This window comes from Microplitis demolitor, chromosome 2 (assembly GCF_026212275.2).
Source record: "Microplitis demolitor isolate Queensland-Clemson2020A chromosome 2, iyMicDemo2.1a, whole genome shotgun sequence".
Lineage (NCBI taxonomy): Eukaryota > Metazoa > Arthropoda > Insecta > Hymenoptera > Braconidae > Microplitis > Microplitis demolitor.
Genome location: NC_068546.1, coordinates 2,468,230 through 2,491,234, shown reverse-complemented (window position 1 = coordinate 2,491,234; position 23,005 = coordinate 2,468,230). Strand labels below are relative to the sequence as shown.

Sequence of the window (23,005 nt, the reverse complement as noted above, 5' to 3'; positions counted from 1 at the left end):
TGATCAATTTATTTTGCAAATTAATTTTTATTGCTTTAAATAATTTTAATATTTTATGGAGACTTAAAATTTTAAAGAGACACAGAAAATAATAGTGGAAAATCACAGATTCAAATATCGGCAAAGTTACTCAACTTTGAAACTGTTTCCATAGAAATTAAATTATTTTTGAGACGTAAGGTAAAATACCCTGTTGTTGACCGTGACCCTGTTTCTGACCTTTTCAACTTTTTTCTAACTTACTTAAAAAACTATAACTTTAATAAGAAAATCGATTTTTTTTAATTTATAATAATCTATTTTGAGCCTAATTAATGACAATTTAAAAATCATAGAAATTTTTAACTGAATAAAAAAAAATTTTTTAGTCGTAAGTGGCTGAGGAAGCCATTTTTTAAGTGTAGTCTAAACAATCGACGTTAAAAGGTGCGACAATTGAATCTGTGCACTAATTATCATGTCAGTAAAAAAATTTAATTAAAATTCCCTGCTTTCCTGGGAAGACACCCAGTGAGTTTCGAGTAAAGGAATAAAATTTTAATTTCAAGAATAATGTTAGTAATTGATTATTATTAATTTTTTAAATAAGGTCCTTGCGTGTACCCATAGTCACTCACTAAAAGTTGCGATGCACCATTACTCGATCAACACATGGCCATATGGTCGCTCAAAGACAATATCAATTAAACTATCATAAGTTTATTGATTTGGAGAATAATTTATAAATTATATTACTTTATTTTTTCATGATATAATATTTCATGAATTTTAAAAAAGTATTTCATAAGATATCGTTATAACAATTCCTAAAAAATTTGACGTAGCCTAAATTAAATCTAACGAATGAACGTTAAAGTAGAAAATGCCCGGCTGAGCGCGATTTTTAAAACAGTCACTTAATTTAAATTTGTAATCTTTTATAAAATAATTTGGTATTTCATATTTAAATATATATAGATTCTCAAACAATTATTTATCAATAATATTTTTAGTTGTAATTTTTTTTTATAAAAATTATAAAAAAACTCCTTAAACAGTTAAAGTGAGCGACTAATGGTACCGAGCGGGTATAGAAGCTTTTACCTTAATTATTAAAATTTTTAATTCAATTAAAAATACATTAGAAACTGTAAAGTTTAGTATCTATAGGGGGGGGGGTACCCTCAAAATTTTATAAAAAAATTCGTTTTTTAAAATTCTAAAATCACTTTGGTAAATATAATTTAGGATTATTTTGAATTTTTTTTGTTTTCGAAAAATTTTATTCATGTAAAAAAATGGTATGAAATCAATTTGATTTTTTTTTCATGTCAATTTAAAACAAAAAAACTCGCATTGTCAAATTACTTTAGATGGCTTTCAATAATCAACTTGAAAATATTTTCATTAATTAAAATTTTGAAATTTAATTGACTTTTAATAATTTTTAAACGGGACTATCTTTGCTGCACTTGTAGATTAAATGAGAATTTTAAAACAATTTTCTTCGAGACGAATTAGAATTTTTGAAAATACGAAACTCTTAGCCATCGGTTCAATTTTTAAAATCCTATGTCAGCATCTGGGTGTTCTGTCTCTCCTGACTACTAGTCTCCCTTCGTTTGTAGGTGTATAATATACTCTACTTTTCTCTCTTGGTTTCATAAACTAATTCTTAAATTGAGTAATTTTTCCCGCGACTTTGATTATATTTTCATTGGATCGCAGATACCGAAGTAACTATTGTTGTTATTATTTGGTATCGGTAACTGCGATCCACTCACAGTCGAGAAAATCTCCCCACTCCTGCGAGAAATTTTTTCATTGGGTCGCAGATACCGATGCAACGATTATTGTTATTATTTTTGTCGGGACCTGCGATCCAATAGAATTATGGAGAATAGAGTGTTTCATATTTAGGCGATATTTTTTTTTTTCTGTCTTACCTGAAAAACTTACTACTAAATATACCATTTATGAAACGAAAAAAATATTCCGGCTTGAAAAAAAATTCTAAGTCAATTAACAGTTTCACGCATTAAAAAATTCGATTTCCTATTTAAATAATATGGGAAAAAAAATTTATTTTAATTTGGAATTTTTTACCCCGGCAATGGCTCATTGTACAAATAAGCCTAGTGTAAATTTTTCTAGGGAATTTAACGCTTTACAAAAAAAGTCTCTTATCATTTTTTGATAAATCAATCTGTTCAAAAGTTATTGGACCTCGAAATCAAGTTAGAGTAAATTTCGAGATTTTTTTATTTTTCCGACGAAACTATCAGGCTTATCATAAAATGCCATAGAATCTTTTTTGTAGAAAATTTTATTTCCTACAAATTATCTCTGATAAATTTTTTTTAAATTCTGCATTGTTTTCTAGATATTTCCATTTTAATGCCAAGTCGATCAGAGTACTATTTTTTTAGAAACTTGGCATTAAATAGAAATAACTAGAAAACAATGCATAATTTAAAAAAAATTTATCAGAGATAATTTGTAGGAAATGAAATTGTCTACAAAAAAGATTCTATGGCATTTTATGATAAGTCTGATAGTTTCATCGGAAAAGTAAAAAGATCTCGAAATTTACTCTAACTTGATTTCGAGGTCCAATAACTTTTGAACAGATCGATTTATCAAAAAATGATAAGAGACTTTTTTTGTAAAGCGTTAAATTCCCTACAAAAATATATACTGGGCTTATTTGTACAATGAGCCATTGCCGGGGTGAAAAATTCCAAACTAAAATAAATTTTTTTTCCCATATTATTTAAATGGGAAATCGAATTTTTTGATGCTTGAAGCCCCTAATCAACTTAAAAATTTTTTTTAAGCAGGAGATTTTTTTTTGCTCTATAAACTGTTAGTTTTTCAGGTAGGAGAGAAAAAAATATCGCCTAAATATGAAACACCCTGATGTGTAACCCTTCCGCTATTCTTACTGATGAACCATAACTAAAATTTTACCACCGACCTTCTAGTGCAAAATACAAACTGTCACTCTGCCAAGTAGACCTTCAATGTTTAACTTCATTCTCTATTGTTCAGATTTTAGACTCTGACGTAAATATTCAATTATCATCATCATTTACCATCAAATATTTTACCCAAGAATATGAGTTAGTCCAACAACAAAATATTACAGACCCACATCACCATTAAAATATATAATTGCCATTAGTCATTAGTCTAATTACCTTTGCTACCTCAGGTACATTTTTTCCACCACGAAATTATTTACTCATTACAACAGCGACAATGTCATTGGGAAAAAATCTTAAACTGCTTTGTTCTGAAATCCTTTAAATAGCAGTATCTCGTCAATATTCATCATTTTATTCTTGAACTCCACACCGTACAGTTCGTCAGAGAATAAATACTATTTTACAGAAAAAAAATTTTGTGACTTCAAAAGTGCATAAACTGTTTCTGCTAAATAATAAAGTTTATAGTAAAGTTATAAACCTACAAAATTGTGCGTTATCATGGCTCGTAAGTGGTATTTTAACTCAGAAGAATTGAAAAACTCTCCAAGTTTCAGAGATGGTCTCAGCGCGGAGAAAGAATTGGATTATAAGCAACAAGCCGCGTATTTGATCGGTGACTTGGGCAAGCGGCTAAAGTTATCGGAAGCCAGTGTAAATACTGCAACTGTGTACATGCACAGATTTTATACTGAGCATTCGCTGCTAAAATTCCACCGGTATGAAGTGGCTGCGACAGCAATTTTTGTGGCTGCAAAAGTCGAAAGAGAGCCACAAAAATTAAATGACGTCATCAGAGCTTTTCACATGTGTTTAAAAAAAGCTGACAATTACACATTGGATACCAGCACTGCCGAGTATAGAAAGATTGCCAACAGTCTAGTCATGAACGAAATCGTTTTCCAGATTACGTTTGAATCTGACATGAATATAAATCACCCGCACTCTTATATCAAGAAATTGTGTAGAAAAATAAATGCAAGAAAGGAACTTGAAATAATTTGTCTACAGTTAGCAGGCTACACTTTACAACTGACGTCAATGTGCATCAAATATAAACCGGAAGTTGTGGCATGCTTCTGTATATATTTTGCAATCAAATCGTCCAAGTGGAAGATTCCGGAAGTCGTCGATGGAAATCCTTGGTTTTGGTTTCTTGATGCCCAAGTCACGAATGATCTGCTAGTAAAAATTGATAAGGAATTCAGCGAAATTTTAAATAAAATTCCATCACGAATTAAGAACTGGGTTATGTGTTTATTTAAGAGTTCTCCAACTGGTCAACTGACCTCGGCCAATTGTCAAGGAAGAAACTCTACTTCATCAGATCAAAAGACTACTTTGCCTGGAGCTGGAGACCAAAACTCTAGTATAGTCTCAACTGACGTGACTGAAGTACTGCAGGATGATTGTGTTGAAAGTACGTGTACTCAAATGACTCCAGCAACTACGGTTAATCTTGAGGTTAGAATGGAGACTTTCGATAATTTCAGTCATAAACGTAAAAATGATACTGATACTGAAGACATTTTTTTTCCTGCGAAAAAGTGTAAATTGTCATAATTCTTATGAGATAATTTAATCATTTGTAAATAATTTTGTATTATTTGAAGATTTATTAAATTAATTATCGTTAACAGGAACCAATGCTATCACCAAATATACTAGCTCTAAGTGAATTTTCTGATCTTGATAAACCAAATGGCCCTTTTCAGGGCCACCAAATTTTTCAAAACGTAAACCACTCTTCAATCTTTCATAAAACATTAATAATTTTTTTCAATTCAAATTTAGTACTAAGAAAGTCAGTTAGTGCAAGCCTTACACAAGAATCTTTTTTGTAGAAAATTTTATTTCCTGCAAATTATCTCTGATAAATTTTTTCTAAATTCTGCATTGTTTTCTAGATATTTCCATTTTAATGCCAAGTTTCTAAAAAAATAGTACTCTGATCGATTTTAAGAGTTTGGCGTTAAATAGAAATAACTAGAAAACAATTTTATAAAGAACACCAATAAAAATCTGAAAATCTATACGTTATATATTTTTTTTCAAGCTGAGTAATTTTTTCCGCGACTTTGATTACATTGTCATTGGATCGCAAATACCGACGTAATTGTTGTTGTTATTATTTTGTGTCGGTAACTGCGAACCACTCACAGTCGAGAAAATCTCCCCACTCCTGCTGGAAATTTTGTCATTGGGTCGCAGATACCGATGCAACGATTATTGTTATTATTTTCGTCGGGACCTGCGATCCAATAGAATTGCATGTAACCGTTTCACTATTTTTTACTGACAAGCAGTGCTGCCAGAATGTGCGATATTTTTACTCCCTCCTAATATGAAATAGCATTGAGTGTAATGGCAGGAAGGGGTAAAAATATCGCACGTTCTGGCAGCAATGGTTCTCCTAGTGTGACTTGAATTATTACCATGCCACCTAAAACAACCTTATTGCTTAATTTTTAATAGTTTTTATCATTCAACAAAAGTAATTAATGTTTTTCACCTGACAATTGATTTCTTAAAAAATTTAACAAAAAAAAATTTTAAATAAACGCTCAACTATATTTACAAAAGTGATTTTTAACTGTTTAAAATATAAAATTTTTTTTTTATAAAATTTTGGGGGTACCCCGTTTTGCGTATATCAAAATTTATCGAAATTCTATAAAAATTTCACCATCAGGACATACAACAATGAAATTTCTCTATGAAATCTTCTAAAAAGGCAGTGTTTCGTTGGCAATAAAAAAATACTTTATTTCAAATGTGATTTATTATATTTATCAATAAACATGTAATTAAGTATATCATTCACTATATTTATTCACAAGCGTATCTCAGCTTTAGAATATTTATTATTAAATTTGTTATAAATGTTTTTTTTTTTTCTAGAACCTGTCGAGAAAAATACACATAAATATTTATAATTAATTAAAAATTAAATAATTAAACTACAAATAACTTTTAAAGATAATTATCTACAAGATTAACAGTTAAATAATTATAATTATTGATTATCTTTATTTATATAAAAATTTTTGTATGATAAGAAAGCTCTTAGAATGACGAATTAATTTAATTATGATTTTATTATTACATAGAGAAAGAAGGAAATGAAAAATTCATGAATTTTTATTATGATGGCAACCAAATTTGGAACTGGAAGTTGAGTCACCAAAAAACTATTATGCTCTGTCGCTAATATTATAATAGTCATGTGAGGCAAGTGTGCGCAATAGTAAATGTGCGCAAACCCTTGCATTCTACTCTGAAATTAATGGGCTCGCGCACACTTAGCTCACATGACATTACGTTTAAAATTTTTTTTTAAATTTCAATAAAAGTTATTTGTCTAAAAGAAGAATTAGGTATACAGAAAATAAGCATTGGTGCAAAAAATTTTTACTTAAACCAAGTTTTTTTTGCATTATAAATTGAGAATAAAAATTTTCTTTAGGCGAAAAAAATTTTTCTTGGGGTGATAAAAAATTTCTATGGGCAAGAAATTTTTTCTATTCCTAAGAATTTTTTTTTTTCAATATAAATTGAAAAAAATTTCTTGGGACAAAAAATCCTTTTTTTTTTAAGTGGAGTACAAAAATTTTTACCCCTTAGAATTTTTTTTTTTTTTTAATATAAATTGCAAAAATTTTCTTTAAGCGAAAAAAATTTTTCTTGGGGTGATAAAAAATTTCTATGGGCAAGAAATTTTTTCTATTCCTAAGAATTTTTTTTTTTCAATATAAATTGAAAAAAATTTTTGAGACAAAAATCCTTTTTTTTTTAAGTGGAGTACAAAAATTTTTACCCCTTGGAAATTTTTTTTTTTTTTTAACATAAATTGCAAAAATTTTCTTTAAGCGAAAAAAATGTTTCTTGGAGTGATAAAAAATTTCTATGGGCAAGAAATTTTTTCTATTCCTAAGAACTTTTTTTTTTTCAATATAAATTGAAAAAAATTTCTTGGGACAAAAAATCCTTTTTTTTTTAAGTGAAGTACAAAAATTTTTACCCCTTAGAAATTTTTTTTTTTTTTTTAATACAAATTGCAAAAATTTTTCGAGGCCCAAAATAATAACTATAGTACAACAGAATTTTTTAGCGACTTCTTGTTTTAAGTTTGGTAGCCATCATAAATTCGTCAATTTTCCAACCCACTTTTCTCAATGTCCTAGAGATTATCTATTTTTATTAATAATATCTATTATCGAAACAAAAAAATTTTTTTTACCCAGTCGATGAATACAAAATTTTTTTTATCTCATATTTTTTCCATCCAAAAGTGAAAACTATTTTATAATTAAAAATTATAAAAAGCTATTAATATAGCAAAGCAATATTTAAACTGTAAATACCAACTTATGTTACCCAGTTAACATTTCACACAATTTATCAAGCAATTATTCTATTATTGGATAACAAATATTGCGAGAGGTCATTTGAATCGACAAAATTAAGTATTTTAGGGTAACAATAATCTTGCAATTTATCAATTTTGTAAATTCTTGCTGCTTCTGCAACAAGTGACCATGTAGCAATGCCTTCATTTTTAAATTTTCCAGTATACATAAAAGTTAATACTTCTTTCATTGCACAAAAACTCACATTATTTATACGCAAAATATTATGATTTGAATCATCACTCGCCATTTTAAGATAAGCACAGAAAACACAACTGAAATGTTCAATTACAAATTTGTGCGCATGTAAAATTCTATTTTCCACAATTATACTGACATCACTCCCAAGTGACGAAAACAATAAATTTTGCAATGGATAAATTTTTTTTTTATTCAAAATGTTTTTCCCTTCTTCTTCACTTATAAATCGAAACTTATTAATACCACACTTTATGTCTGGATACCATCTATTGCCGTTTATAGTATTGGAAAAACAAAATACACTACTAGATTTTCTCCAATCACGAATTTGTTCAGTTTTCGAAGCACCATCACTTAAGGTGATTGTAATATCAGCTTCAGCATAAGGTCTTACACTTTTTTTTTCAACTTCGACATGTATAACAGTAATATTTGGAGTTTCAAAACGATGGGCTACGATACAAAATCTTACTTCAAGATTGTGTGGTAAAAGAAAATACTCTGATTGAACTGAATCATTTTGGTTGTAAGGCACAGACTTCCAAGTGTGAGATACTCGAAAATTCGATTCTTCCAGCGGCTCTTGAATACTCATTTTAATTATAATACAATTTAAAAAATTAAATAGTTAATTACACTTCCACAGTAATTTTTTTATGCCGAACTCGAATGACAAGCGACTCAACTGCAAAGAAAAAAAAATTTTCATTCTTAACAAAAAAAAAAAGTCACCATTAAATTTTTAATGAAAAATATTAACAATTATTAACCTTTTTAATGAATGCACTCACAAATAACTGAGTTACAATGCTAAGTATTGAAATTTACTTCAATCTAGAAGATAAACAATAGACATTGTATTCTGTCGAAGAATTTGTTGTAAATGATTTTACTGGAATTGATTAGCTTAAGAATTAACAGCAAAGTATCCCCTACCACTAAAACTGAATCACTTGTAATTGTAAACACGCCTGGATTAAGTGAGCACACGAAATAATGGCATTTGGGAATTTAGGATAATTATTGTAGATTATTAATTTTTGTAAATAAGTAAATCCAAAAAGGGACTGAATAAATTTTATAAAATTTATTGATTGTTATTGTCATACATCGTTAAAATAGTCATTTTGAAAAGCAGCAATGGGATATAAATAAAGCTGATAACAGAAAAATTGTAGTAATCACTCCAGATACGTTTATGAAATATCGACTTGTAAAAATATGGTACACAGAAAAAAAACTGTTGCTGCAACAGAGATAAGGTAAATGTCCTAATACCGGAACGACAAAGGGTGTATGACGGATTTTTATCGTTTTAAAAATATTCAAATAAATTATAAACCAAAATAATTTATTACATTATATAGAATAGACATTTACCAATTTAAAAATAATCAAAGTAGTTCATTTTTCTTAAATTTAATATAAAAAAAAAATTTTTTTCTATGACACCCAAAAGACCCAATACCGGAACGCTGAAATAGCCTTGTCCCAATACGGGAATTCGGTTGTCCTAATACCGGAACAGTAAATAAAATAAGTTATTTTTTGCATTTATGCATGGTGAAAATATTAATAATTATTAAATAATATTAATATAAAACGAATATGAATGTAGCAGACACCAGAGAACTTTAAAATTATAAATAAATAAGATAAATAATTAAAAAAATAATATTTACAAAAAAAGCACTAATCATTTCAAAATTTTTTGAATTCGCATTTTTTTAAATTTTATATTATTAATTATTTACTCGATCTATTAATAATTTTAAATTTGTCTGATGTCTGATATATCACACCCATAATCTAAAATGTATTTAAAATTTAAAAATGATTGAATATTCAATGAAAATAAATATTTTGAACTGAAGAATAGAAACAAAATAAATCATTTGAGGTTATACTAGAAAAATAATTAAAAAAAAAAACTAAATTCAAAAATTTATTTTTTAAGATTTAAATTATGATGCCCATACTAGATTTCTGATTTCCATACTAGATTGCGATTTTTACAATTTCAGTTTTTTCAATGTAACATAGTAATAATTACCAGAAAAATGGTAGTGTCCTATTTTACATAGCATTGCTTACCATTTTACAAAAAATGAGTCTGGTTACGATGTAGCATAGTAATCATTACTATTCTTTTCTCTCCACACGGAGAGAAAATTATAGTAACTATTTCTAGTACGTTTATGAAATATCATCCCATACCGTTATGGTAATGATTACTTGGGATTATGGGATGTAGACCCATATTTTCTGGGAAAAGATTCCATAAGTATGGGAACAATTCCTATCATTATGGTAACAGTTTCCATATCGCATGTGAAAGAATCGTGGTAATGATTACCATACTCATAGGAATAGTTCCCACAAGCAAATAGTAACTGATTCTATAACCACATTTTAATGGTTCCTAAGTGTGGATGGGAATAAGCCCTATGTATTATGGTAACTATTCCTATAATATTATTGTAAACATAACCATGATACTATGGTAACCATTCTCATACTATTATGGTAATCATTCCCATAATGTATGGAAATTATTACCATGATATTGTGGTAACGATTACCATAATATTATGGGAATAGTTACCATAATAGTATGGGAATGGTTACCATAATATGATGGTAATAATTCCCATAATATTTAGAAATTATAATGATTTTTTTTTTGTAATAAGCATTTTTTTTTATATTACAAAATTTCAAGTATATAAAAAAAACGCTTATTACAAAAAAAATTATTATAATTTCTTAATATTATGGGAATTATTACCATGATATTATGGTAACCATTATCATAGTTACATGGTAACGATTACCATGATTCCATAGGAACTATTTCGATACCCTATGGGAATTATACCCATAGTTATAGGAATGGTTACCATAACATATATGGGTGCCATTCCTATAATCAACATTTCAAAAAAACCAGTTACCATGCAGTATGGGAACCATTCCCATAATATATTGTAACTGTTACCATAATTTTCTCTCCGTGCACGCAGATATATACTATTTTGCCGGAATATAGTTTTGGGTATTATTTATTCTTTTATTTTCTTGACTTACCAACATATTCAAATAATACTTCTGATACAAACTATTTAGAAATGTGGTAATCAACAGTAGCAAACAACGATTGGTATCGAATCTACTCAATATAGTAAAAAAGTATTTTTTATCAGCAATTGATTCTGTAGAAGTGACATGATTGATCTTACGAATACTACAGGTCTTTTCTGTTGCAACTACAGGGCCATGTCCTGTTGCAGCAACAGTACTTTTTTTCCGTATAGTAATTACTTTAAATCATGGGATATAAGCCCACAATATCAATTATTGCACATTGTAAATATGGTAAAATAACAATTTAAATAGAGACTTTAAAGAAATATACAAAACGTAATTTATTAAATTAATTTTCAACAGGAATAGCCGTGAGGGTAGAAGAAAACCCGAAATGTTGCTTTAGGTCATTACTCACAAATACAACTGACAATTCATTTCCTGTTGAATTGACTTCAGAAACGTATTTAGTACCGCAATAAAGTCCAATAAGAGTTGCATGTCTATCATTACCGTCACTTATTTCGAGAAAATCATTTTTACAACCGTCACTCATTTCAAGAGCAAAGAAATTGATCTTCATTGTTATACGATGATTGTCTGGTGCTGTAAAGTACCAAATGCAACGTCTATTTGGCGGATACTCGTCAGGATAATTAGTTGATTCTATATTGAAAGGTATATCTTTTTCAAGATTAACATCACCTCCACAGATAGTCTTGTAATCCACTTGGAAACTATTATGAATACTTTTGTCACTTTTTTTTACATAAGTCACTAGCAAATGATTACTAGCAATTACATAGGCTGTATAACTATCTCCACAATAACGAGCTAAAAAAAAAATTTATATACAATTTGTATTAAAATTTAATCATTCACTGAAAAAAATAATCGGTAGCAGCTACCGAAATTATCGGTAGCAGCTACCGAAAAATAATTGGTAGCAGCTACCGAAAAATAATTGGTAGCGACTACTGATTATTTTTTTCAGTGTTACAAATAATAATTTCAAGGGGCCGTTTATAATATCCGTTTGCCCTTATACAGGGAAGGGGTGTCGCTTATTACGACAAAAAGTGACATAGGGGGTCGGGGGGTTTGAAGAAATATGACGCAGCTCATCAAACAATTTTGCAAAATTTGTTCTCTGTTTTTGAAAATTTTATTTCTTTATTACGATAGAAAATCATTTGTTTCATATTTGTATAAATATACAAATATTTCTACGTGTGTAGTTACGTCATGATGCAAAGGGGGGGGGGGTCGATCATTTGTGACGCAATATTTAGGAAGATAACAGAAAATGTGACATAGTGTAGCAAGGGGTGAGTTCTAAAAAGGTGAAATTTTGCATGACGTATTTTATGAACGGCTCCTAAATTATCAAACATAATTTTTTTATCCGAAGATACGAACCCAGCACTTGACCATCAGTTCTATAACCGTTTTTGATTTCCAAATAATCAACTGTACAATCAGGACTCTCGTAAATACTTAATCCTGTTATGAAAATTTCAATTTTTTCACCTTCGGCAGCCTTTATTCTCCATTCACAACGTTCTGAACCCACTAGTGACCCATTCGGGTTTCTTGGAGAGTGAAAAATGCCACTGGGCTCTAATAATGTTCCACCACATTCTGCAAAAAAAAATGAATAGTTATGCAACTTATGATAACAGAATTGAAATATTATTTGATAATTCAAATTTATAGGATATATCAATTATCAAAATGAAAAAATAAAACATTACTGGGACACTGGTACAAAATATTTGTTGTAACTGAATCGCCAGAACTGATTTTAGTATTGTATCCAATCATTGAAGTTGCATTTTTAACTTTTTGCTTTGGGACAACTGTTTTCATATTCGAAGAATTTGAAAATGATCGCTGGTGATAGTGCATTACTGAACCATAATCGTAGGATTGATTGAATGTATTTATTTCATCATGTGATAGTTTTGTGAACTGGTCTACGTAATCTGTTTGAAACGATTAAAGTCTGTTTATTAATTTTATTTATTTTACTAATAATGGATTTTTTGGCACAGCTGCACTAAATGTTAAAATTCCTGTCCTGTTTACAAAATAGAGAGTCGTTCTTTTCCCTGTTAGATCCAATTTACAGTAAATTACGATACGTAATTGACATTAATAAGAATTACGGTAAAATAAGATATTTTGCGGTAAGTTCCGGCAGTTCACGGTAAATTACGGTATCGTATGGTAAATTACGATAATTTCAAGTACATTTACGGCAATTGTGTGATTTTACGGTAAAGTATGGTATTTTACCGCAAATTTGGGATAACATTGTGATATTTCATCATAAACATTCAGATTTACTGTGAAATTGCGGCATTTTACCGTAGATTGAAGTATTTTACTGTGTTACAGTAAAAATATAAGAAATTGCGGTGAATTATGGTTCTTTCATCTTAAAATACCGTAATTAAATTTTTGTAGTATTTCACCATAATTTACCGCAAATTACCGTAAAGTGCAGGAAATGTGAGTAAAATACGGCATTTCGCGGTAAATTACTGTACCGTATGGTAAATTGCAACAATTTCCAGGAATTTTACGGCAATCCTGCGGGATTTTACAGTAAAAGTGCGGCCTTTTACCATAAACATTCAGGTTTACTGCAAAATTGCGGCATTCTACTGTAGATTTAAGTGCTCTACTGTTTTACAGTAAAAATACCAAAAATTGCGATAACTTGTTATGTTTTCACAGCAAAATGCAGCAGTTAAGGCACATACGTAGAAAAAGACACTATCATCTATTAATCTTGAGAAAAATCTTGATGCTTAAGCCTTGGATAAGATTGTTATGGGTTACAGTAATTCGCATCCGCTAGGGTTCTTTGTTCAATGAGAAAACAAATGATAAAAATTAGCGCATGCACCATTCTACTCATAAAATGGACAAAAGTTTTAGCTCTCAGTCACAGATATGGTGAAAAATCGTATTTACACACGAGAATTAAAAAGTATATTCTAATACTTTCCTTTTGTTAAGGTTTATTTTAAAAAATCAAATTTGCCATTTTAACAGAAATTTGAATGTATAAATACCTGGATGTATATTTTTATTAATGATATAAACATATTTATCACGGTCCGGACGATTATGTTCATGTTCAAAACCAATTGCGTGTCCCAGCTCGTGAAGAATAATGGGTAAATTAATACACTTATTACTTTGTAAACTGATTAGTTTTACGTTCGGATAAAATTTTAAGTCTGTAAAACAACATCTGCAAGTATTCGTTAATTATTGACAATTATTGATTATTTGTCGTGTTTAGCTACGATGTCAAAAATTCCAAATAAACTTTACTATAGGTGCATAGTATCACTGGACTACAAGAAAACTAATACAAAATTTACACATGTCCCACAGTAAACGTATGCGCAGACTTCACGATTATGGCCTATGCGCATAGTAAACGTATGCGCAGACTACACGGTTAAGCCAATGCGCATATGTTTACTATGGAATATTCGTAAATTTTGTATCAATTTTCTTAAATAGGTGTTACTATGCACCCATAGTAAAATTTGTTGGGAATTTTTGCACAGTGTAGATTATTAATCTATGCAACTTTAAATACACGCAATCTAATTGAGTGAATTTCAAAAATTTTGATTGGTTTCCCCGAATTCTTTCAATAAATGTTATGCAAGTTGATCTCTCCCATTCTCGCATCGCTTTTTTTATTAATCTCTTTTGTGACTCAGTAAAAATATCGTCAAACACATAGGGAATGATACCGTTATCCCAAAGACGATCTTTATTTGTTGTGGCGGCTGTTCTTCGTGTTCTATTAAACAATTTGAGGTCTTCCACACTCCATGTTACATTTTTCACATCTCGGTGTAAGGCATCACGTGGTAAAATATATGAATTTATTACAGTTATTACTAACATAAACAATTGAACTACAAAAATGAACGAAACCAATTCCATATTTTAATGATTATTTAACAAATATTTATTTATTTCTTCGCGTTGAACCTGGAGTAACAGAATACAAAAATCATATTTATAAGCATTCAAGTACTAATCGGTTCTTACTCACATATTAATTTTTTTCATAGAGTAAATGTCCCAATACCGGAACAAGACCCAATACCGGAACGATTTGATAATCATTATATTATATTTCAACTCGTACGCGATGAAACTAAATAAAACTTTCTTTATTTGAAACCTTAATCTTTCAGTTAAAAAATAAGATATAAAATAGATTTTAGAAAATATTTAAAATATGAAAAAAAAAAAAAAAATGTTAATTAGAGCAATAGTCTCGGATTCACGACTTTTTCATGTCTCTTAATGGTTTTGCTAAGAAATCAGTCAATAGTCTTAAGTTTATAGAAAATTCATAGAATTACTTTTCAATAATTTTTTTTTTTGTATATATATTTTGAATGACATAAAATTCAAGAAAACATATTAAAAATATGAAAAAAATAGTATTATTATATTAATTTTACTGTTCGTCTATTGGTACACCAAAATGAACCCGTGCCCAGTACCGGAACAGCCAATCATATTAATGTTATCGATAGACATTAACGGTGAGTTTTATTGACTGGCTAAATCAAGTACAATATTAATTATTACTTGAGCCCTAATATTTAATGCAGTATGTATGATTGTTATAAAAAATACATCAAATATAGATAAACTCTAATTTAAATCTTAAAAAATAAATTTTTGAATTTAGTTTCGTTTTTTTTTAAATTATTTTTCTAGTATAACCTCAAATGATTTATTTTGTTTCTATTATTTAGTTCAAAATATTGATTTTCATTGAATATTCAATCATTTTTAAATTTTAAATACATTTTACATTATGGGTGTGATATAGCAGACATCAGATAAATTTAAAATTATTAATAAATCGAGTAAATAATTAATAATATAAAATTTAAAAAAATGCGAATTCAAAAAATTTTGAAATGATTAGTGCTTTTTTTGTAAATATTATTTTTTTAATTATTTATCTTATTTATTTATAATTTTAAAGTTCTCTGATGTCTGCTACATTCATATTCGTTTTATATTAATATTATTTAATAATTATTAATATTTTCACCATGAATAAATGCAAAACATAACTTATTTTATTTACTGTTCCGGTATTAGGACAACCGAATTCCCGTATTGGGACAAGGCTATTTCAGCGTTCCGGTATTGGGTCTTTTGGGTGTCATAGAAAAAAATTTTTTTTTATATTAAATTTAAGAAAAATGAACTTATTTGATTATTTTTGAATTGGTAAATGTCTTTCTATATGGTGTAATAAATTATTTTGGTTTATAATTTATTTGAATATTTTTAAAACGATAAAAATCAGTCATATACCCTTCGTCGTTCCGGTATTGGGACATTTACCTTATCAACCACGGAAGTTGAATTTTCGAGTAATATGCAGAGGGCGCAAACTATACGACTTATGGCAATCTATAGTTTAGTTAACTTTCATCGAACTAGTATCGAAAAGTAACTTCTTTCTTTCTTTATATAACTGTCGATACATTTTAACACGACTACTAAAATAAGCTATAGATGAGTCGAATTATCTTTTAATTCGACTAACGTCCGCTAGGTAGAACTTATAAATTAAATAAACAGTAATTAAACATTTTTGACTGTTTCTCTCGCAAATTCAACATCCGCCGTCAATATAACAAAAAATTTTATTCAATACTTTATGCTTAACGGTAGAAACCCTGACAGACTTGAAATGCAGGTACGTGTTTAAGGCTATGGATACATTTTCATCAAGACCTCGTACTATATCCGGTATTGCTAAGAATGCGCCCATAGCCTTATACTCGTGACATCACTTCAAGCCGTCAAAATACCTACCGTACCGCATACGTATCGAAAATAACTATTATATGTGCAATTATAAATTAGAACTTGAAAATATTTTTTTTTATCTGCTACACGGAAAGAAAATCATGGGGATGATTTCCATAGTTTTGTGAAATTTTTTTTCTATACCAGTATAGGAATTACGACCATAAATTATGGAAGCAATTTCTATAATTATAGGAATGCTTCCATAATTATAAGAATAGTTTCTATAATTTTGGGAACAATACCCATAACATTATAGGAATGGTTCCTCTAATGTTATAATTAATAAGAAGGTTTCCTATAATGTATAGGAACTATTTCTATAAATTATAGGTTCCATTCCCATAAATTATAGGAATCATTCCTATAACTTTATAGGAATGGTTCCTATAATGCGATTGGAATAGTTCCTACACTATTATGGGAATCATTTCCATAATATTATAGGAATAGTTCCAATAGCATTATGGGAATTATTTCTATAATATTATGGGAATGGTTCTCATACTATCATGACAATATTAATTTAAAGAAAAATATGAAAATTACTTCCACAATAAACAGAAATATTATTAGATATAAAAACGAAAATTCAAATATTAAAAAAAAAAATACGTATTTGGCAAAACATAATTTTCAACAAAAATTTTGTCAGCGCAGAACATCCAAGAAAATTCAAATTTTGAAAACAAAAATTTTAATTTCCATATAATCTCAAATTTAAAAAAAATTTTTACACTATTTTGCAAACAAAAAATTTTATGATATTATAGGGATGGTTTTCATAACATTATGAAAATAGTTACCATAATATTATAGGAATACTTCCCATTCCATTATGGACATAGTTCTCATAATAGTATGAGAATAGTTCCCTCCAAAATTCACTCCAAAGGGGAGAATATTGATATAGTATTGCTATAATCGATACTTACGAAGACGAAAAGTCGGTGGATACAAATTATTAGTATAATTAATTATTCTTGAAGTAACTAAAATTTAAGCGATTGATTACTGTTATATAGAAATTATACTGTAGCTATTAAATATTTATTTTAGGCCTTATAATATAATCAGAGGCATCTTTATTGAAGAAATGATAATTATTTTTAACCACTTTAATAGCTGATGACTGCCTATAAAAGTATTAGAATCAATCTAAAAAGTATAGCTGTAAAAAAAAAATAATTAAATAGTTAAAAAATAACTTATCACTTCCTGAAGAAGATAATGAGTTTGATACTTAACTATGTTTATTACTAAAATAACTTTGAAACATTTAATTAGAACATAAAAAATAAATTTCAATTCAAAATTATCGACTTAAATAAATAATTGTTTTACACTGAGAGAGAAAAAATGTTTTCAAATCATTGTATATTTTTACTGTAAGAATTTATAGCATTAAAAATTTTCAATATAATATATTGTTGGTACAAAAATTTGACGATTGCACCAAAATTTACTCCGGAGAGGAGTTTTCAAAATATTATCAATAAAAAATAACTCCACTAAATAAAATCGAAGTAAAAAAATCGCGTATTGTATTACAGATCAGCTAATACGCACACACACAAGAACATACAGTCGCACATATTCGCACACACACTGTTTAACAGTATAATATAAATTCATTTAAAAGTTAAAAAAACTCCGGCCGGGAGTGGATTGGAAGTGAAATAAAATTCGCGTCACACCGCAATCACATTGCTAAAAGAAACTCTCAATTCATTCCGCATGCAGATTGGTTTTTTTCTAAAAACTCCGCTCTGTAAACATGAATAAGTGAAATAGGTGAATATTCACTAGTTTTATTCACTTATTGTAAAAAGTGGTTCGATTGGCACTTAAAATTAGTGAATATTCACCTGTTTCATTTATTCATGTTTAGAGAGCGGAACTCCGAGTGACAAAGTGAATTCGGATAAAAATTAAATTCGGATTTACTCTTGATTTTTTAGTGTTTAGACTAAGGTAAAATTTAATTATTTGTCATTAAATATTTTAGCCAAAATTTTCTTAGGAATACCTATTACTCTCTAAAAATGAATTCATGAAATTTTCGCGAATTACTAATTTGAAGTGAATTTCACCCGTCCGGCAGGAAGATGACATACATAGCTCTTAAAGATAACATTTTTCTGATCTAACATCCGAAATAGTTATCCCGAAGATAACAGAAAAATCTCTTACGCGCCATATGTGAGGATATCTTTAAGAGCTCATCGGTTAGACGTCAGAAAGATTACATTTTTTAGAGATCTTAAAGAAATCAATTTACGGAGATCATAATGTCAACACTTTTGGGTTTTTCATATCCATGATATATCCCAATTACAAATGGCTGAGAAACTTTGGGATGAATTTGCGCAAGAATGGGATAAAGTTGACTCGTCTAACTTTTAGCAATCGGCAGCCCATCGATATTAATATTAATGACAGTCAGTCTGCTAGAGTATAATAATCAATAATTCTTAATTGATCAGTCAAGGCATTTTTCAACCCGTAATGGAAATATTGACCAGGAGGAACTTGACGAGTTACTATCGGTGTTTCCGGTGTACCGAGTAAGGTCTGAGAATCAAGAGGTATATTACTGATTTCTTCTTGATTCGATGTTTTTAATATTTTTAGGAGTTTATTCGCTGCTTCACGTGATATATTGAAATCAGTCACCCACTGAGCTAGTTTCGATGATAAACTTGTTTCATTGATAGCTACCAAAGCATTCTTTTTTAATTGATTACAGATCGATAATATACGTGAGTCAAAATTGCCACTAGTTTCACTTTCAGAACTGTAATTACTTATTTCATTTTCATTAAGTTTTTCGCCATCATATTATTGTGTAACTGGGAAAATTTATGAATGTAAATAATTAGTTAATTTGAATTTGAATTTCGTTCCCGCCAATAACCGGCCAACGACCTCGTAAGTTGCGAGTTAGTGATGCGACTAGTCACCGGGTGTCGCATGGATCACTAAGGCCTGTCCGTTCGTCATTTCCTTAGTTTAAGAAAGTGGGAATAGGTTTCCGGGGAAGTGAACGAAAAGTGAAACGATATAATGGACTGCGGAACGTAAAATAGATAGAGTTGTTCAGACGACGACAGTGGCAGGACGCAAAAAGGATAACCAAGGCAAAAAAAAAAAAAATATATAAGTCTACGTCCGCTTCACGTGGAACGAGGCGATTGATTAAATAAAATCTAACTGTCTAATTATCAGGCCTTTGGGCCGATGATTACAATAATTAATAATTTAATAAAACACTAATTCGTACTGATCATTGACAGGTTATCAATTGCTAAAATCCATTGTTAAGCGAGAGAGAGTACGGGTGAAATTTCGAGCGGCGAAGCTAAGGAAAACCCAGAGAAGCAGAATAGCCCGGACATCGGCTGGAATCTTGAAATTGTTGGAGTTTTCCTCAAGGTAAAATTTATAATTAATTAAGGCCTCTAAATTAATTATTAGAGGGCCGAATTAATTATAAATAAATTACTTAATATTTTTCTGCTGGTTTCGTGAAATTAGATCGGTAGCTCAAGGCCCGTCGGCCGGTTCAACCACGCGTCTCGAAATTTCCGTCAAGTCTTTTGCCGCGTATTCGCCATCTTGTCGTAACTCTAAATTTATTCTATTCGAGGCCTCTCGGCTGGAATAAAATAATTTTCCGCGTAAATTGTCCGATAAATAAATCTAATTAAATTCAATGTCAATTATAAAAGTATCCCAGGCCTGTTGGCCGCGTTAGACAAAATTGTCCGTGTCGTAAAATCTTAATTTCAGGCCTTGCGACGCCAAATCACTGGCCGATATTTCTAGTCAATTTTAAACGTAACTCTAGTCGAAAATTTAGTCATAAAATATTTTAAAATAATGTTAAAATAATTCTAATTAAAATTGTAAAATCGGAAAATCAGAAGTAAGACGCTAGAAAATTAACGGTAAAATTGGGTCGAGTGAAATTTAAGAACGGATTATTTTGTCAGTAAATTGAGTCGAGTATTGAAGCATGTAGTAAGAATATTTATCAGAAAAGATTGAGTAAATTAACTATATAAATTTTGGAAGTAAATGTTAATGGGAAATTTATCAGTGAAAAATTAATTAATAATCAAATTAACACCAAAATTAATTAATTAATAAATACAAAATGAATTAAATAAATCAGTGGAAATTAATAAGAATTAAATAATGGTGAAAATTTTGTATTGGAACTTTTATTAGTGAATTTTGTATATTGAAAAATCAAGAGTCTATTAATTGAGTATAAGAAAGTGACGTCATGAAATAAATAGAGTTCAAAGTAGAGTCAGTAGTTTTAAGTAAAAGGAAAACTGTGTCTGTGATTCAGGTCCGGTGGACAGGTTAAGTTCTTTTAAATAATTATACATCCAGGGGATGGTTTTTAAATTAAAATTAAGGTTTACCGTCCAGGGGACGAGATATATTTGAACGTAGGTGTGTGGGTGTGGAAAAACGTCTAGGGGACGAAAATTTAGTTTTAAATCCAAAAAAGTCAATTGAGAAAAATTTAATAAATCAATTTATTACTCCTAAACAAATCCTTCTACCAGTGCATACAATTCGACTTCTGGTACTTGAAAAACAAAACAACTTATTTTTTAACACACTGCTTAACACTGAAAAATTTTAACACCGATACCGGCATTATTGTCACACCGTTTCACAATGCAGATCTGCATAGAAATGTAGAAAAAACAAGTTTCATTTTTAAAAAATTGGTATTCCACTTTGTTCTAAGCTCTGTTACTTATGTTCAAGATAATTATTATCTAAATAAATGTGTATTACTGATTGAAGACAAAATAGAGCAGTTTAAAAAACTATCATCGGACGAAGTTAAAACGTTTAATCAAGCTTATGATTATTATTCTGTTATGCACTATTGTAAAAACTCATTTTCACTAAATGATAGTCTTGATACAATCATTCCTAAACGGAAAATTAATGATCTACCAATTGGAGAAGGTACTGAACTCAGCTCCGGTGATATCATAACAACGAATCACCTGTACCGATGTCCCAGTAATTATTAGTTTTGATATTATTAATAATATTTTCTATTAATTCTGCCATTCGATAACTATTTTTCGAGAAAAAGGGTTAATTTAAAATGGTATTTTGCAGAATGCGGAGGAACATTATTTAAAAATAGCGGCTTTTTTAGGTCGCCGATAAATCCAAATGGATCGTTGGTGGCTATCGAACGTTGTGAATGGAGAATAAGGGCTGCCGAAAGTGAAAGAATCGAGCTTTATATTACGTCATTAAGTATTTACGAAAGTCCTGATTGTACAGTTGATTATTTGGAAATCAAAAATGGCTACCGCGCTAATAGTACAGTTTTGGGTTCGTTTTTTCGTACAAAAAAATTATGCTGTTTCACAGTTTAATATCATTATTTTTAATGATCAAACTTTAATATGTAAATCATTTTTTTCTTTAGCTCGTTATTGTGGAAATAGTTATGTAGCCAATTTGATTGCTAGTAATTACTTGCTAGTGACATATGTCAAAACAAGTGACAAAAGTATTTACAGTGGGTTCCAAGCTGATTACAAGACTATTTGCGGAGGTGATCTTGACATTAAGAAAGATACACCTTTCAGTATAGAATCGACGAATTATCCTGACGAGTATCCGCCAAATAGACGGTGTATTTGGTACTTTACAGCACCAGATAATCATCGTATAGCAATGAAGATCAATTACTTTGCTCTTGAAATGAGTTACGGTTGTAAAAATGATTTTCTCGAAATAAGCGACGGCAATGATGAACATGCAACTCTTATTGGACTCTACTGTGGTACCAAAAACTCTTGGCAAGTTAATTCAACGGATAATAAATTGTCTGTTGTATTTGTTAGTAATAAAATAAATCAGGATAATGGATTTTCAGCCACTTTAGCATTACTGTAGGTAGTTAATCTATTAAATTAATATTCATAAGGCTGACTGGACAAAATAAACACTCCATTCCTATCTAAATGGTTTAATTTTTACTTTAAATTGATCTTTTCAATTAATAGCAAGATATTCGAGGCATTCAATTTGAACCTTTTAATATTTTCTAATATTTTCTAAACTACAATGAATTTTAAAAATTTATTGATTAAAGCTCTATTAAGCCAATAGATTAGATTGTGGTTGAAATAAAAAAATAAAACTGGTCATATCAGCAAAATCAAATTTTTTAAAAATAAATTCGAAGTCCATGGGATTCCGGGTCAAAAAAAATCTTAAATTTGACTTGATTTAATTTGATTTCCGTTGAAGTCGTCGATATGCCGACAACTGTAGTCCACATTTTAACTTTTTAAACTTTTTTTAAGTTAGTATTGACTTTTTTTAACTTTTTTGCCTTAGATTAGACTTTTTTTGGCTTAAATTATTTCATTGCCTTGAATTTGACTTATTTTGTCTTAAAAAAAC

At 29.2% G+C, this 23,005-nt stretch overlaps 4 protein-coding genes across 4 annotated transcripts; 2 read left to right on the top strand and 2 right to left on the bottom strand.

Annotated features, from left to right (window-relative positions):
- Window positions 1-3,467: 3,467 nt before the first annotated feature.
- Window positions 3,468-4,529, top strand: LOC106693186 (cyclin-T1-like). Its single transcript, XM_014439655.2, has one exon. The coding sequence runs from the start codon at window positions 3,468-3,470 to the stop codon at window positions 4,527-4,529; it is 1,062 nt and encodes a 353-aa protein (XP_014295141.2).
- Window positions 4,530-6,786: 2,257 nt separating this feature from the next.
- LOC103573544 (uncharacterized) lies at window positions 6,787-8,526 on the bottom strand. Its single transcript, XM_008552688.2, has 2 exons — window positions 8,347-8,526; window positions 6,787-8,261 (listed from the first exon to the last, which is right to left on the bottom strand). Exon 2 carries the CDS (start codon window positions 8,169-8,171, stop codon window positions 7,368-7,370), a length of 804 nt encoding a protein of 267 aa, XP_008550910.1. The 5' UTR covers window positions 8,172-8,261; window positions 8,347-8,526; the 3' UTR covers window positions 6,787-7,367.
- A 2,308-nt stretch (window positions 8,527-10,834) lies between these two features.
- On the bottom strand, window positions 10,835-12,593 carry LOC103573543 (bone morphogenetic protein 1 homolog). Its single transcript, XM_008552687.3, has 3 exons — window positions 12,415-12,593; window positions 12,080-12,301; window positions 10,835-11,494 (listed from the first exon to the last, which is right to left on the bottom strand). The coding sequence occupies exons 1-3, from the start codon at window positions 12,566-12,568 to the stop codon at window positions 11,010-11,012; spliced, it is 861 nt and encodes a 286-aa protein (XP_008550909.1). The 5' UTR covers window positions 12,569-12,593; the 3' UTR covers window positions 10,835-11,009.
- Window positions 12,594-13,844: 1,251 nt separating this feature from the next.
- Window positions 13,845-22,598, top strand: LOC103573574 (dorsal-ventral patterning protein tolloid). Its single transcript, XM_053743204.1, has 4 exons — window positions 13,845-13,848; window positions 19,840-19,978; window positions 21,741-21,922; window positions 22,020-22,598. Exons 1-4 carry the CDS (start codon window positions 13,845-13,847, stop codon window positions 22,490-22,492), a joined length of 798 nt encoding a protein of 265 aa, XP_053599179.1. The 3' UTR covers window positions 22,493-22,598.
- The last annotated feature ends 407 nt before the right edge of the window (window positions 22,599-23,005 follow it).

Coding starts and splice junctions, on each gene's coding strand:
- LOC103573544 (XM_008552688.2), bottom strand. CDS start 8,171: ATGAGTATTCAAGAGCCGCTGGAAGAATCGAATTTTCGAGTATCTCAC.
- LOC103573543 (XM_008552687.3), bottom strand. CDS start 12,568: ATGCACTATCACCAGCGATCATTTTCAAATTCTTCGAATATGAAAACA. Junction 12,302..12,414: donor TATTTTGTACCAGTGTCCCA/GTAATGTTTTAT, acceptor TTTTTTTTGCAG/AATGTGGTGGAACATTATTA. Junction 11,495..12,079: donor AACTGATGGTCAAGTGCTGG/GTTCGTATCTTC, acceptor TTTTTTTTTTAG/CTCGTTATTGTGGAGATAGT.
- LOC106693186 (XM_014439655.2), top strand. CDS start 3,468: ATGGCTCGTAAGTGGTATTTTAACTCAGAAGAATTGAAAAACTCTCCA.
- LOC103573574 (XM_053743204.1), top strand. Junction 19,979..21,740: donor TTGTTGGAGTTTTCCTCAAG/GTAAAATTTATA, acceptor CGGCTTTTTTAG/GTCGCCGATAAATCCAAATG. Junction 21,923..22,019: donor CGCTAATAGTACAGTTTTGG/GTTCGTTTTTTC, acceptor TTTTTTCTTTAG/CTCGTTATTGTGGAAATAGT.